Below are 16,310 nucleotides of genomic sequence, written 5' to 3' on the forward strand. Positions count from 1 at the left end.
TCAAATTTCCAGATTTAACAGAATTGTAGTAATCAATACAGCTTTATTTACCTTTTTCATTTTGTGTAGAATTAATTAACTAAAACTGTCCTCATGAGGGAGCATAATTGAAACTGAAGGAAGATTTTTCTCTTTTTGTTCCATCACAACTCAGTGGCTGGAATCTTTTGAGGTAAACTGTGTCAGCATCAAAATCCTCACTCTTGAATTTATGCTGTGGGTCATGCTGGCTTTAAAAATTAAAAAACAAAACAAAACAAAAACTTTCCAGACTTCAAGAGATGCATGTTCTTTATTCTTGTATCTGTAGGTATTATTGTTAGAATGTTTTTCTCTGGTTGTTGGAAACATGGCAGTGAGCGTGTACCTCCAAGAGTACAATGTTATCAGCCTTGTTTTGCTGGGGGGTGCACAGAGGGAAGGCGGGTGATGCGGGAGGAATATCTCAACCAGGTCCACTTGGGTTTCTCATCTGTGTCTAAGCCAAGCACATGAAAACTTGCCAGGCGTTCAGGCTGAACTAGGAGGAAGGTGTTGCAGAACACTAGTACCTCCATCCTGAGATGGTTGGGGGAGATTGGGGGACTCAACATGTTTTTCCAAAGCACAGTCATCTCACAGTTACACAAGTAGTAAATAGAGAAGGGCAAGAGGAAGACCACGTCCAGAAGATGTTTCGTTCTCCTAATTTACGCATCTGCCCTAGAGCAGGTTGTGATTGCCCTCTGGAGGTGCCTGTCTCTCAGTCTTGACTGAAAAGGCTTTCAGATGACGGATTTGAGCTAGACACCATATGCTTACATGGCTGAACCGGGGCCACGAGAATGCCATGTTTCACCCATCTCCAGGCAAGACTGGTTTGGCAGAGGTGGGCTCCCTCTGTTTGAAGAGTCTCCCATGTAACTGTGCACTTGGCGCTGACACTGCTTCCTATTTAAATACCCCTTCACCCCTCAGTACACTTCTAGTAAGGCAGGGTCATTGAGATGAAATCTTGGCCTGAGAGACATCAGTGGAAATTTTGCCAGCAAGTGTAAAGAGATGCAGGATTTCACCTCCCCAAAAAGAAAATGTTAGTAATGGAAATGTCCAATCTGTCAGGTGCTGCATATTGTTAGTGGGTCTATGTTCTGCAAGCCACTACTGAATTAGTGGAAGCTTTCCTAATACTAATTTTATCCTTTCCATTTCTCGGCTTTAAAAGAGTGTCTCAAGACAAATTTCATCCAAAAGAGTATGTTTTCCTGTACATGATTTTCTTCTATAGGCTATCACCACATCCCTGTATCACAGAGTTTTACTTTCCATACCAAAAAAAAGGGGGGGGGGGGGTGGGGGGGGGGGGAAATCAGACATTTCCCTGGTTTTATGGGAACATAATTTGTTTTTCAAAGGCAGACTGAAGCCAAAACAAGCCTTGGGGCAGAGCAGCAGCATTTTGCAGAAGCATAGCAGGAGCTGGTGTGACTGGGGATGAGCGGAGTGGGGTTTGCTGGCACACACCTCCTCCCATTGCCAATTCCCAAGTCCCCTTTTGACAGCAGAAAACAGGCACGCTTGGCACCACTGAGAAGTGACTTGATGTATGTTGTATGGATGTGAATGTTTGTTTACTTAGTAAAAGTAATTATGCATAAGCTAAGTTCAGTACTGCTTTTTCCTGTGCATAAATGACTTAACCTATTACGCAGACCAAGAAAATTGCAAAATCGAGACTAAAATCTAAGAATCATGTTTTTTTTCCCCTCTGGTGTAATCTCCAAATAGCACTTCATTCTGTTGTAATAATTTATTTTTACTCTTTTCTTCTAGTTTAATTTGCACGATATTTTAAATGTAATCTTAACTACAAAATGGATAAACAAACTCCACTTGAACAGGTTTCTGGGGCTTTTACAAGTTAAAAACCTGTCTGAATATAACACAATATAAATGATTAACAAAGTGACATTCAGGATTTATAGCTGGATTACTTAATTGAACAGGCAAAACTTCTTTTCTTCCCCACCCTGTCTCCAATATGCAAGCCTGCAGGTATGGTTACAAGAACATATGAATGCACTATCAGATAAGGAAAAAAACTTCAGGGGCTGATTATTAATGCAACTGTTAGTGCAAACGTGTAGCTGCCTACTTCCACGCTGTTGTTTCCTTTCCCAGTATATGCTTGGTATCTTGCTTTCTGCCCTTCTGTCTCCTTCACATTTGATAATGCAATTCAAAGTGACCTATGCAAGCATTTTTCTGCATGGTGAGAAAGGCTGAGTGTTGCTGGTCTGCGTGGTTGAGATAAAATGCACCCATATTCTTGTTTGACACTGGGGATGGTTAATGGTGAAATTTGTTCGCTGTTTGAGACGCTTTGAGAAGTTTGGAATATTTTAGATGCGTAGAAGTTTATTTTCCCAGAGCACAGGTTTTAATTTAATAGCTTATTTCAACCTGTGTTAAGCTTTATGTTTGTAGCAATTAAAATTTGTTCAGAAAGGAAGGCATGGGATTGCTGAAGTTTGAGACAGGCAGCAGTCAGACTTTCTAGTCTTCCCTCTGTGCTGCTGCACCTCATTGGCATGTGGTGAAGTTCTTTGTTTAAATGTTGTGTACTGTGATCCTTCCTTTTATCAAAAGGGATTTTTAATGTGGAATCTTCCTAAATGGTACAGAGGCTTAATAGCCCTGGTGTAAGTGCAAGGAAGATCCTTTTTTTTTTGTGCTGGGCAAGATGTAGTTAATGTAGGAGACCCTGAAAGACTGAAGATGTGAAAAGATGATGATGATAAATTAGGCTTTGGAAAGGAAGGAGACAGGAAAAAGGACAAATTTCATACAGTGGAGCTAAATCATAGATCTGTAAATCATCTGAATCAGGGCTGGTAGTCAAAAAGGAGTATGAACTCACATTTTGGGAAGGGTGAGGTATGATGACTGCAGATTTTTGGCAGGAGACCCGCTTGAAGCAAGCAAGAAGTGGGCTGACCTAGATGCCTGATAAGAGGCTCCATGAAATGAAAAGTGGGTGGACTTGGAGAAGAACTGGGTGGACCTGATTGTTTTGGCACTTAAGTATTTGATGCTTGATTTCCAGGGCGGCAAAATTTTAACAACCTATTGTTCGTTATTGGTTGGCTTCTTAGAGATACAACTCTCACTTCTCTTCCTGAGCGGTGACTGTGTGCTGGGATGTACTGAGTTCAGGAGAGGCTTTGTATGTGAGAGCTGCAGTGAGGAAGGGGAGAAGTGTGTTGGGTGGAAGCTCCTCTGGAGGAGGGTTTCTGATAAGGAGGTTGTGTGAGGGGACATCTGAGGAGCAAAGGAAGGGAGGCTTTGAGGGCTGGCACTTTCTTAGCGAGCAGGTGTTGAGGTTATGGGTCTTTGGGTTGTAACCTCAGTGTGATTTATGAACTGATGTTGAACAAAGATATTTCTTGGCTCCACTGGCAATTAAAATGTCTGGCTCCTCTTGCTGATGCCTGTTCTCAGTGCTGCCCCCTCTTTCTGCTGCTGTCAAGCCTTATGCTGCTCAGGAAATGAGTGAAATGATGATACCATTAAGAGAGTAAAAGCTGAGCAATTGTGAGAGGCAATGTCTTTAATCTAAGACACTCTAGCTTACCTTATTCATCTTTTTAGGAGTCAAATACTCTAAACATGTGTAAAGAGCACTGGGCTGATTTCTGCACATCCCTGTGCATTATAATAATTAGAAATCAGTAGCTGTATTTTTTTTTTAATGTTGTTCACAGGCATGTATGTGTAGTTATATGTATGAGACTATGCTAGAGTGTTTTTTTTCTTGGGTGTGTGGTTCTGGTAGTGTTTTGTTTAATAATATTAACTATGAAAAGTAGAAGTCCATTGGTAGGAAGAGACAAAATAGGTTTCAGGATGATGTTTTTTTTAAACTGAAGGCACATGGCTAGGATAAATTAATATTATATGATTACTTTCTTGGACGAGCTAAGATTACCTAACACAGGCTAAAGGTAAATACACCAAAAGTTTCTAGGAACTTGCAGATGTAGCACAAGGGTCAAGGAATGGTTGTATAGCAACCAATGTAAGGAAAAATATAGACAACGAATGATTATAGGTTTCATGATTGGTTTTTGTTCTTCCAGAATGAGGCTGTATCTCAGTAGTAATTTTAAAATAACTCCCCACTGTGAACAGTTTTTTTCTAGGATTATTGCTATATGACCATTCCTTGACCCTTGTGCTACATCTGCAAGTTTCTAGAAACCTTTGGTGTATTTACCTTTAGCCTGTGTTAGGTAATCAGAGGAGCTTGTAGGACATGAAGATTCATCCCACATATGATTCAGACCTGCAAACCCAGGTACCATTAGTCTTTTCTGCCAACATACCTGGCGTATCAGTTATACTGCTACCGCTTAGTCCTGCTCCTCTCATCCATATGTCCTTCCTCCTGTTTCCCCAAGTACACAGGGTGTCCTCACTGGTTCTTCACACATGATTCTGTCTTCAATGTCTTAATAAATGACTCAGACTCAGGACTTGAGGGATTACTTAGTAAGTTTGCTGATTACACAAAATTGGGAGAAACTACACTCTTGAAGGCAGAGAGGCCCAGAGGGATATGGACAAATCACCAACCATATGAAGTTTAACAAGGGCAAGTGCTGGATTTTGCACCTGGGACGTGGCAACCCTGGCTGTACATACAGACTGGGGAACGAGAGGCTGGAGAGCAGCTCTGCAGGGAGGGACCTGGGAGTTCTGGTCAATGGCAAGTTGAACATGATCCAACAGTGTCCCTAGCAGCCCAGAGGGCCACCCGTGTCCTGGGTGCATCCAGCACAGCATTGCCAGCCAGACGAGGGAGGTGATTGTCCCGCTCTGCTCCGCACTGGTGTGGCCTCACCTGGAGCACTGGGTGCAGGTCTGGGCAACACAGGATAAAAAGGATATAAAGCTACTGGAAAGTGTCCAGAAGAGGGCCACCAAGTTGGTGAAGGGTTTGGAGGGGAAACCGTATGAGGAGCAGCTAAAGTCACTTGGTTTGTTCAGCCTGGAGAAGAGGAGACTGAGGGGAGACCTCATGGCAGCTACAGCTTCCTCACAAGGGGAGGCGGGGCAGGCACTAATCTCTTCTCTCTGGTGACCAGTGACAGAACCGAGGAAGCGGCAGTAAGATGTGCCAGGGGAGGTTTAGATTGGACATTAGGAAAAGGTTCTTCCCCCAGAGGGTGTTGGAGCACTGGAACAGGCTCCCCAGGAAGGTGTCACGGCCCCAAGCCTGACAGTGTTCAAGAAGAGACTGGACAAGGCCCTCAGACACATGGTATGAACTGTGGGGTTGTCCTGTGCAGGGACAGGAGTTGGACTTGATGGTCCTTGTGGGTCCCTTCCAACTCAGGACATTCTATGATTCTGTTTTATCTTGTAGTGAAAATCCATACAAAGGCTGCTGCTCTACCCGGTAGAAAAATTTAGTGTGCAATACTGCAAGTGATTGTTTCCCCACTTCTGCCCAGTGCCCAAGGAATGGAGCAATATTAGAAGCTGTGTGAGAAGTTTGACATTAATGTTAGGCAAGTTCTGAATACAGATGATAAATATAGTATTGATAGAAGTTGTTCCAGTCTTTTTGTTGCTGAAACAACAAAAAAGAGAGGCGCTATATTTGAAACTGCTTGTAAATACGTTTACACAGATGCTACCTTATACATGGAACTTATTGTTGCAAGATATTACTCAGTTGAATGCTTCTACATGTTTGGCTCTGCATGTGCTGATTTAGCTCCACCAAATGATGGGGGAAAGTGGGGATGAGGAAGATAGGTGTAGCACTCTTGTCCGGGACTGTGCTTGGATCACTTCACGTGATAGGGTGCCCTATTCTGGCTAATGCTGACAGAGTTGAAAGCTGCCTCTACGTTTTTCCCTGCCTTGCTGAGAAGCACACCTTAACTCCTAGGCATTGCTTTAGATAGTTTCAATTCTTGTTTCATGTGGCTTTGTACAATATAGAGTGAGGTCTTAATGTTTTACATACCCGTGGGTCTGTGAGGTTGGCTGCATGCATGGCATGGTGAGGAAATGCCCTTGCTTCCCTTGCAGCAAATGGAAAAAGTTTCACTGGCTTCAGTGAGGAAATGGCCAGGCATCTAGGACAAGCAATCCCGTGAACTTTCTTACTTTCAGACCCTAATTCTGCAGTTGCTCAATACAAAGAGGTATGCGTAAAGTCCGGGGCCGTAATTATTATTTTTACTTTTCTGATGATTTATCTTATGCACCAATGAACTACTGTCCAACTTAATTACTACAGCACTGCAACAATTACTTGGAGGCATTATGCATAAACCAGATACTTTATTGTATTCAGGGAAGAACTTGCACAAATAAAAATCATATACATGTGCAGGGAACTTCTTTGTCATTTATGTGCTGCCAACATAGGAAAAAACTGAAATGCAGTCTTGTATCTGCCAGGTACTGAATGACAACAGGGGGCACAAAGCGGTATTGTCTGCAGTCCAGCTGAAGAATTAAACCATTTGAAATTTGCCACAGCTTCTTTGATAACATAGTGGCTTGAATATTGGCATAATAATTTAGATTAGTATTGAAATAGTTAGCAAATTTGATGGTATACTGTAGTAAATTCTGCCTTTATCAGAAAAATCTTGCCTGGTGCACTTTGGCCTCCTATGCAATCCAGCAAGTGAGTGATCTTAAAACCTGCTGTGCTGTGGTCTGACAGAAGCTGCAGGTACCCAGGACCTTTCATAGGCAAGCCTGCTGTTCGGTTTCACACATCTCAAGTGGCTTATTTGCAGGCTACAAAGGTCCTGGATTACTAGTTGTTTAACACAGCCGCCTAGCAGGCTTCAGGAACAAACCAACAGCTGCCTTTTGGCTCGGTATAAAAGGCGGGATTTGAGTATTATGTGCATCAGAGGAAGTGACCTGTGTTTGAAGAGGCTATTGGATTCCAGTCTGCAGAATGGGCTGAAGTCTTGCAGTCATGTGCAATGTGCAAGCTGACTCTCACTATGGCAACGTAACAAGCACCTCCACAATAAACAGGTAGCTACTGAACTCTTCAAAGGACAGACTGCTGGAATACACGACGAATGTCATTATGTGGAAATTTTGTGGATTAAATTGTTGGAAGGCTGCTATATAGAGAAAGAAATACTTTATTCAGGTGTTTGCCCTGGGTTGTAAGATACTTTGTAAGAAACGAAGGTGTCAGAAGCTGAGTCATTGAGCAAAGGCTCAGGAGATGATGTTTCTGGTCTGTCATGCTGCTGTCCTGCCACATGTCAATTAATCTTTCTGTGCTGTCATTTTGTGGCTATAGGATGGAAGTAGCAGCAGTTCCTTTCTCCTTTGTCTTGTCTGATGTCTTGGGTTGCTAATGGCTGCAGAACTCATTTATGGGCCTTATCTTTGTGCCTTTAGAGAATGCTTAAATGGAAGTGATTGATATTACTTGCTTAACGTCTATTTTCTGAGCCTTGGAAGTCTAACATGTTTGAACACTGCAGCTGACTGGCTCAGGGAGTGTGCAGGATCTTGTTTGTTTTTCTCAGCACCAACACCTTGTTTTCTATACAGCTTTTGTTATGGTGATGTAGTGCCATGGTAAAAGCTTTGCCTTTCATCCACAGTTATAGCTGTCGCGAGGGTGCACAAGTTCTCACCAAGGAAGACAAGATGTTCCTTGTGAATTATGCTCAGCTTCCAATGTACTGTCCTCTATCCTGACAGTGCTTGAGGGTCAAACCATATGGGTTCATTTAGAAAGACTTTGAGGGATTTTGTTGAGGGGTGGAATATTTCTTGATGTTAAGATCCTTCGGCAAAGCTTCTTTGGCAAAGTCCTTTTCAGCCCTGTTTCTTTTGTGAGTCCAGGTTTTAGGTGCTGTTTATAGGAAGCTTTGGCCCGTTAGATCGTAGACAGAGGGCATCTTGCAGGACTGACTCTTCCTAAGTCCTTTCCAAACCTCACTTTGTTCTTGCTAAGCCTGGCCTAACCCAGACTGTGAAAAACACAACTCCATAAGGCCATGGGAGATCCACTGCCTGCTCCTAGAGCTGTTGCTTCAATTCTTCTTCCTCACTGACACCTCACATTTGCATCCAATGTTAGGAGACCTGAGCTGCTGACTTCCAAAATTCTTTGGTTTTTTTACTTCTCTTTCTGGGAGCTGCAACCACAGTGGGTGGCTTGTCAGCAGTCAGCTTGCTGGAGGGAGAAGATTCATGGGCATTCTGGGGGATGGGTCTTGCTGCACTCGTGGCTAGATGCAAAGCCTTCACCAACCTGAGTGAAAACTGAATACATCTATTGTGTAATTTGGCTGAACCCAAACTGTGCTTTTTCTGGCAGTTTCCCACAGAAAATGCCGCTAAGACTGTTGTCGTGAAGTGGCAAGGCAGTAGTGTGTCCTTAAACATGATTTTCCTGAATAATTGTTTGAAACAGGCAGATTATACACAGGATGCTTCCTGAAGGGAAGCTGAATTTATGTTTAGGAAATTCTGCGATAAGATTAACAATTTTTTTCTCTTGAGTGGGGCTTATAACATTTTTGAATTGTATTGTTTAGTTAACTTCTAAAATATTGTGAGAAATATCTTCCATAGAATCATTTTGGTTGGAAAAGACCTTTAAGATTGAGTCCAACCATTAACTGCCAAGTCCACCTCTAAACCACGTCCTTAAGAACCTCGTCTACATGTTTTTTAAACACCTTCAGGGATGGTGACTCAACCACTTCCCTGGGCAGCCTATTCCAGTGTTTCATGACTCTTTCTGGGCAGAATGTTTCCTAATATCCAATCTAAACCTCTGCTGGCACAACTTAAGGCCGTTTCCCCTTGTGCTATCACTTGTTACTTGGGAGAAGAGCCCAACACCCTCCATGCTACAACCTCCTTTCAGGTAGTTGTAGAGGGCAATGAGGTCTCCCCTCAGCCTCCTTTTCTCCAGGCTGAAAGCCCCAGCTCCCTCAGTTGCTCCTCATCAGACTTGTGCTCCAGAGCCTTCACCTGTGGATTAAATAAATGCCTATTCATTTTAGCAAAGGAAAATGTGCTCCTGTGAGTTTTGATCAGAACCGAATCTTAATTCCACATGCCTCCTCAGAGGAAAAAGTTTGGAAATGATTAAGAAGAATAGCAGAATGTCTAAAGACTAAAGTCCAAATTGCTTTATTAGACTCCAGATTCAAATTCTAGATCAAAATGTGTTAGGAAACAGCAAGTCACTGGACAAACCCCCTTGCATGTCCTTACTGTAAGCAGAATCACATATACTCATGTAGTCATGTGAAGGCTTCTTACCATGCATGCCCTTAAAAATCCTCAGTGAGGATGCAGGAATCTGCAAGCATGGGACAGCTTGCAAGTGTAGGGCAAATCTAACCCACAGTGCTTTAAATGTCCTTTCTCATAGCGGATACAAATGTGCCTCCCCAACATTTTTCTTTAAGGTCTTTTTCCAGGGCTCATTTAAGTGTCTCAGTCTCTCTGATTTTGATGAATTTTGGATTATGTCCTAGGGTAACGGCTGTAAAAATCTGGCAGATGCAGAAAAACAGTTTGTGATTCAGAGTTAATGGGATCTAATTAAACAAAACAAGAATTTTACATGTAATGTCAATGAGCACCGTGTAACAAAAGGGACTTTAACTGGATTTAACTGCAGTGGGATCTGAAACATAGGCCATAATTTAGTGCAATGGAAGAAATCCTCTTTCTTGAAGAAAAAAAAGTAGAGTTTTCTTTTCCTGGTTATGCTTAGTAACTGAATAATAGAGTTTCTAAGGTATTTGTTGAATTAAATTGGAGAAACGTGTAGGCTTCTGTATTTATGGTGCGACAGGTATGTCACTGCATTTATATACACTGACGTTAAACGCATTTTTTAGTAAGTCTAATAACTTTTCTTTTTCTAGGTTAGTGGATGACCGGTGTGTGGTTCAGCCAGATGCAGGTGACCTTGCTAATCCTCCAAAGAAGTTCAGAGGTCAGTAACTGGGAATATATATATATATGTGTGTATATATTTAAATGACCAATTGATGCATGTTCTAACTCCTTGGGCAAAGATTTGCCTTACCAAACATGTAACTTCTCAGATGCTTTTATGGTTTGTGAACACCTTGCTGAAGTTACAAACTGGAATGTGAATGACAGATTTTGAGAACTAAATGCCAAATCAGCAAAGGCACAAGGGGTAGGTGGAAAACATAGGGAAAAGGACTGTTTTTCTTGTAGTCCCTGAGTTGGTTGCTCTGTTCTGTACACTGAATGCTGATCCCCCCGCTGTGTGACCAACTCCTTGCCCCTGCCCTGCGCTTTCTGTAGATGGGAAACAAGCTTATGAGGTTCAAAACTGCTAGAGCTGCTGGTTTGTTTATTTTTTATTAAAGATAAGACAACATTTTAAGGACTACCCGCAGATATTTTGTCAGCTTTTTGTTTTGGTTTTGTTTAAAACTGTACCTCATTTTTCTCAAATTTCTTAGACATGAGCTTGTAGATTTGGCTAATTCTACTGTTTTACTTACTGGAAAGAATAACAGTGCACTGACACCATGCAGCTTCTAGTTCTTGAATGCTAAAAAATACTCTGGTGGTATCAGAAGTTCTGTGTGTTTATATGCAGAGAAGGAAATAGAACCTCTCAGAGTCTTATCGGTATTAGATTTAAGCCGTGGGCGCTAGGTGTGCCAAAGTAGAGCTTTACTAGCCTCATCTAGATCTCTTTTGGCTTAAATGGGCTTGGGTTCACAGCTTTTATGAGAAAAAAGACAGTTATGGTTTGCCTGATTTAATGCAAGGGGAATCTGTTTCGTGCCCAGATTGTTGCTGTTTGTATCTCTTTTAAGGGGTGGCACTGAGGTGCTTAACCTCCTTGTCGTAATTCTAGTGTTTAGTATACTGTAGTATGCTATTATTGTAAAAAAAGGAAAAAAAGTTATGTTTAAAATATTGAAAGACTGAAGCTCTGCTTTCTCAGAATATTCAGGGTTTTTTTGTCATTATATATTCAGGAAACATCAGCAATTGGTTCCCGTTCCAGCTGTTAGCATTCAGCACATTGGCAGATCTTGGAAACTGAGGATGTATACTTAGAAACTAATAGTAATAAATTTCAGTCACTTGCACAACGTCATGGAATAACTTCATAGCAGAGATGAGGATAGCATCTAGTTTTCCAGCGTGTCTTTCAAGCTACCTAGCTGTGATTTCGTCCTCTTGCTTTCTGCAAATACATGTTAAATTCACAGCACGAAGTTTCAGGTGGGGATTCTTTGGACGGTATTTCTGTCACTTTAATCACCCTGATGTGTTCCCCGAGTAGAACATGTCCAGGTTTCTAGATAAGACAAGGGTCGCTGGAAAAGATTTGCACATGGTAGTGTAATTGCAGAATACCTCCAAAAGCCTACAGCCAAGGAGCTGAACAGAAGTTAAAAAGACAACCTTAATTTTTTCATTGTCTAACATTTGAGGACTTCTTTTATAACTTCAGTACAGTAGCATTCTTTTATCACAGTTCTGTGATGTTCTTTCCAGCTTGAGAAGGCAACGAAGGAAAAAGTTGATAATGCTCTCTCTTGAATTTAAAAAAAAAAAAAGTGATTTCAACAGCATCGAGAAGGTTTGGGCAGCGTGATCTGAGGTGCAAGGTTATTGAACTCTGAGCACTAATGGTGGCAGTAGTACCTCTGTATGTAGATCAGATGTCAGAAGAGGATGAGACACAGACAAGATGTACAGCTGTTTGCTGCTGCTGGTGGAATGCAAGGACTTTACTCCTGAGTTACATCCCAGCTTCTTGAGGGGAATGTTTTCTATTAGTTGTAGACAGTTTTGGCTCTGTTCCTTATTGCAACCTGTTTCTGTTTCTTGCATAGCACATCCTTTTATCTCTAGTTGCCTCTGCTCCCTCTTCCCCACAGCATCTAACTTTTCCTTTCCTCTAATTCAGATCCTCCACTTCTTGGGGATCCCCTCTTCTCCATTTTCCTCCCTGCCCCATAACTTGTTACTAGCTGCTTTCCTCCTCCTCCTCGTTGCTGCCTCTTAGCTCCCTTTGGCTGCAGCAGCTTCTCTTCCTGTCACTCCTTACGTCTTTCTGGTTTAGGGTGCACCCATACCTGACTTAATTTTGAGGTGTCTTGCTTAGCTCTTACTAGAATTGTGGTAGCATGTAAATTTGAATGAACTGCAGCATTGTAAGAGAGGCTAAATTAGTGAAGAAGTGAATTTTGTCACCTTAATTCATGTAACCCACCATGCTATAACATCATGGCTGTATTGTTAGGGGCTGTGTCTAGTAGCATTTCCATGCTTCTTCAGGAATGTGTAATCAAGTGGCATTCAGGAGAATGGCTGCAGCAAAGACAAAGCCACCATTTGGTTGTTTTCTCCTTTGTCTTACAAGTCAAATTCTAAGTGTGGGCAAAGCAGGGCTTTTGCTGAGAGCACATCAAGACATACGCTGTCTAACTGGGATTTAGTGCCTGCTACCACAGAGGTGTCTGTATTATAAGAGCAACTAAAAGCACATCTCTGCCACACTTTGTTAAGTTTCTTAGCTCTGCTCAAGAGAACTGAGGCAAAAGAGTTGCTAAATGTTGTTCTTATAACACAAGTAACATACGCAAAAGCCCTCCCTCCCCTCCCCCCCCTCCCATCGTCTGGGAAATAGCATTCAGTTAAAACAGCAAAGCTGTTTGACAAACAAAAACTGCCTTAAGTAGATTCTTGACATGAAAAGAAGATTTAGACAGGAGTGATTAATTGAATGATTAGACATAAGCAACCAAAAATAGCATCTAACAGCAGGAAGACTAGGGCCTCTTTAGTAATAGGAACTGCTGTCGGTATGGTTTACAATGTTTTTATCACTGATAGCTGAACTGCCGTTGATTTGAGGTTAGAGCACGACCTAGGAGTCAAAGAAGTATGAGAAAGGCATGTTTTTAACAAGATGTTTAGATTTCAAGGACTGACTCTGAAAACTAATATCAGAGGACTATGTTTGCTCTTTTTTTGGTAATCTTTTATCAACCCTTTCCCCAGCAAGAGAAAAAGGATTGTGTTTTCTAAGTACCTGTATCTCTCCTTCAGAGTTCACTCAAGAGATCAAATTTAGGTACTCAGCTGTTGGCCGGAACCAAAAGCCCACGTAAAGAAGCATCTCAAAATAGCAGTTTCGCTTTTGATACGTGTTCACTTTGGTGTTTTTTTTTTTTGAGTGGGTGGTAGCTATTATAGTTACTTCCGAACATCCTACAGAACAGAGTGTGGTTAAGCTGAGGAAAGCTGTGGTCACTTTCCATGTTGTGTCCATGCATAGAATCCGCAGTGCAGTTGTCCCCTTCGGTCACACTGGGATGAACCTGGAGTGGCTTTGTGTTCCTTGGTGTGCACACCCAGATTCGTGTCAATCTAAGAGAGGGCAGAATTTGGTCCCACACGTGTTTCCTGAAGTCTGTTGGATAAAAATCATTTACTATTTTGCGGTTGAGTTTAAGGAACTGATCAAGCCAGGTGCTTCTTGTCCTAATTCTGACTAAAGCTAATGAGAGCAAAAGCACTTAGTGTCGTGATAGAAATGCTTGCCCTGCTGCAGGGCCGGGTTCATGGAGGTTAGGGAGAGCACTGTGTGCAAAGTCCTGCACCTCTGGAGAAGAGTCACATAATGAGTGAGAGAACTTCAGGCTTCCTGAGACTGTGACCTAAACACGCTTTAGCTTGATGTTGTTATCTCCAGTGGGAAGCGTTTTCAGCTTCCGAGGTGCAGAACAGCACAGATAAGACCTGCTTGTCGGTCAAATTTAGCAACTCTGCAGAAGGACCACAGGTCTCCTATTTTAAGTGTAAAATGATCCAAGTTCTTAAACTGATTTAAATTTCCTACATTTTATACCTTTTCTCTTGAGGCATCTGCAAGGAACGTGGTATTTGAGTCCCTACATATCCTCTTCTTGCTTTTCTCTCAATTTTTATTCTAAGTTTTTTTGAACATTGTTCTTTCCTCTTCGCTCCCTTCCATTATGTTCCTCTGTGCTCTTTCCTTTCCTCCTCCTAACCTTTCCTCTGCCATTTTCCTTTTTACTTGCCTTCTACATAACTTGGGTTTGTGCTTGTGTTTTCTTCTTTCAGTTCCGCAATTGCTTTAATTTTCTTTTCAGACCCCTGATTGCTTTTTGTCTTCTCAGGACTCTTCATTGTCCCACTCCTTGCTCCCTCATATTCTTCTCTTACCATTCTCACTTCAGCTTACTTTTTACCTTTCTGTCATTTTTTTCAAAACACACAGATCTGTACACAGTGTGATTTAATAGCCCTATCACTTTCACTTCCCCATTTGTCAGCCTGCTGGTTTAAGTAAAACCATGTGATAATTTCTCTAGTTCTGCAACTCACGGAAATCTTCTATGATGGGCAAGTGTTTAATTTCTAACATTAAAAAACCCACTAACAAAACAGGGTAGGGGGGAGGGGGTGGGGAGAAAAAGCAGCTGGCAAATACTGTTCTAAGCCATCTTTAGCCAATATCAAGAAACATTGAAAAGACATGATATGAATAATTTCCTTTTCAGACTTCCTCAGCGTACTTGTTTTTTGCTCAGAGGATGTGCTGTGTGTGGTTGTTCCAACCGCTTGTGCCTTTTGAAGACGCGTTTCGTGCATTCTGTGCACATTCGCAGGCTCAGGCAGACGGTCAGTTCGGTGCTTGGTGCATCCTCTGTGGATCATCTCCTGCTCTGTGGGAGTTGCTGCTTTCCATCTTTTGACTCTTCTGATTAATAAATGTCATTTTTTCCCCCATAAAATATGTAATCAATATGTGTTTCAGTACTGATGATTTGTCTTGTGTTTCGTACTTTCTAATAAGCCAAGGTGTAGTGTAGGAGGTTAAGCCTGAAGTGTGACCAGGGAGAGCTTCCCTTTTTTGTCTAGGTTGTCAAGAAAACTTGAAGTGATTTTTATAGTTTTAAAAATGTGTGTGCGGGTTGGAGTGGGCAACGTTGCTCATTTTCTCCAGCTTCACTTCATTCACAAGTAATTGAAATGTTGCCTGGAAGATTTTGTGGGTATGAGAAAATTGCTGAAACTGCAGAAATTGAATGCATGGAAGTTTAGTAAGTGAAACTTGCTGATATTTTTAAGCTATTTTCTTTAAAGCTATTTGTTTACCTTTGATAGTGCCTACTTAATTAATGTCTCCAGGAAGAGAAGCATTTATGTAAAACTACTTGAAGTAATGAGTTAGGAACTTGGACTATCCAAGAACGTCTGGAGAAGTTAGAAGAGACAGTCTGTCTCATTAATGGATTGCTAGCCTGACCTCCAGGAAGGCTGAGCTTTTGATCTTCTGTGTGCTGGAAAGTTGCTATATAATCTTATGCCTCAGTTTCTCCTTTTTCATGTTTGTTTAAGCTATGGCTTCTATAGGGCAGGCGCTGCTCCTCCCACCCCCTCAATGTTGAGGATGACAAAGCTTGATTTTATGTAGTATCATATTGTTACTCTAATGAAAGTAAGTAGGAAAAAAAACCCCAAACAAACCCAGAAAACATAATGAGAGAAATTGTTTTTAATGTGTCTGGAATCTTAAAAAAAAATAGGGAAAAGCTTGTCTGGAAACAAAAAGTAATATTTATTTAGTCTATAAATGGAGGAAAATATAATTGAAATAATATTGATTTTAAAAAAGTTCTTGGTAGTTCAATTTTCCAAAGCATTAGACTGGAAGTTGGGAGAGCTGTGTTGTGCAGCATTGGCTCCAGCTGGAGCTGTGTGGTTGAGGTTATCTAGCGCCTGCTCGACGTTTCCTTTTCTTTGAGCAGTACCACGATGAAAAATTCGCCCGCCTTTGTGAGGCAGACACACACAGTAGTGGCTGCACATCTGTGTGTGTCTTGCGTTTCGCTGCAGTGAGGTGGTGCTGTGCTTGGAGAGTCTGCGTGAAGATGGGAAGCGGTGTGTTTACTCAAGCAGCAGGATGTGTAGGGAGTAACTGAGAAATGAGGACTGGTCCTATAAAAAGAAGGTGTTGTTATGTCAGAGAAGTAAATGTTTCATGAAGTCTTCTGAGAGGGTGCATTAATTATAGATTGTTACAGAAAATAATAGCAGACTTTTTGCCTAATAAGCTGAAATCTTGATACTCAAACTAAAATCTTCTACAACATACACTATGTTTTAACAGTACACAGTGTTTTGTAATTGTTTTTTTCTCTTACCTTTCTCAGTGGTCCAGCAAATTGTGAAAGTTACCTGGGAGTTATCATGTACTCCAGGTTCTGTGA

The 16,310-nt window shown here is 41.6% G+C and overlaps 1 protein-coding gene across 3 annotated transcripts in view; it reads left to right on the forward strand.

The window, feature by feature from the left end:
- The window catches only part of ITPR2 (inositol 1,4,5-trisphosphate receptor type 2), a 266,577-nt gene that overhangs the window by 24,225 nt on the left and 226,042 nt on the right, over positions 1-16,310 (forward strand). For all 3 annotated transcript variants that reach the window (XM_080342096.1, XM_080342097.1, XM_080342098.1), the window contains exon 2: positions 9,933-10,003. In XM_080342096.1, the coding sequence (XP_080198222.1) occupies positions 9,933-10,003 (71 nt within the window). The remainder of the gene's footprint in view (positions 1-9,932; positions 10,004-16,310) is intronic.

Source organism: Nesoenas mayeri, assembly GCF_963082525.1.
Source record: "Nesoenas mayeri genome assembly, chromosome: 1".
Classification (NCBI taxonomy): domain Eukaryota; kingdom Metazoa; phylum Chordata; class Aves; order Columbiformes; family Columbidae; genus Nesoenas; species Nesoenas mayeri.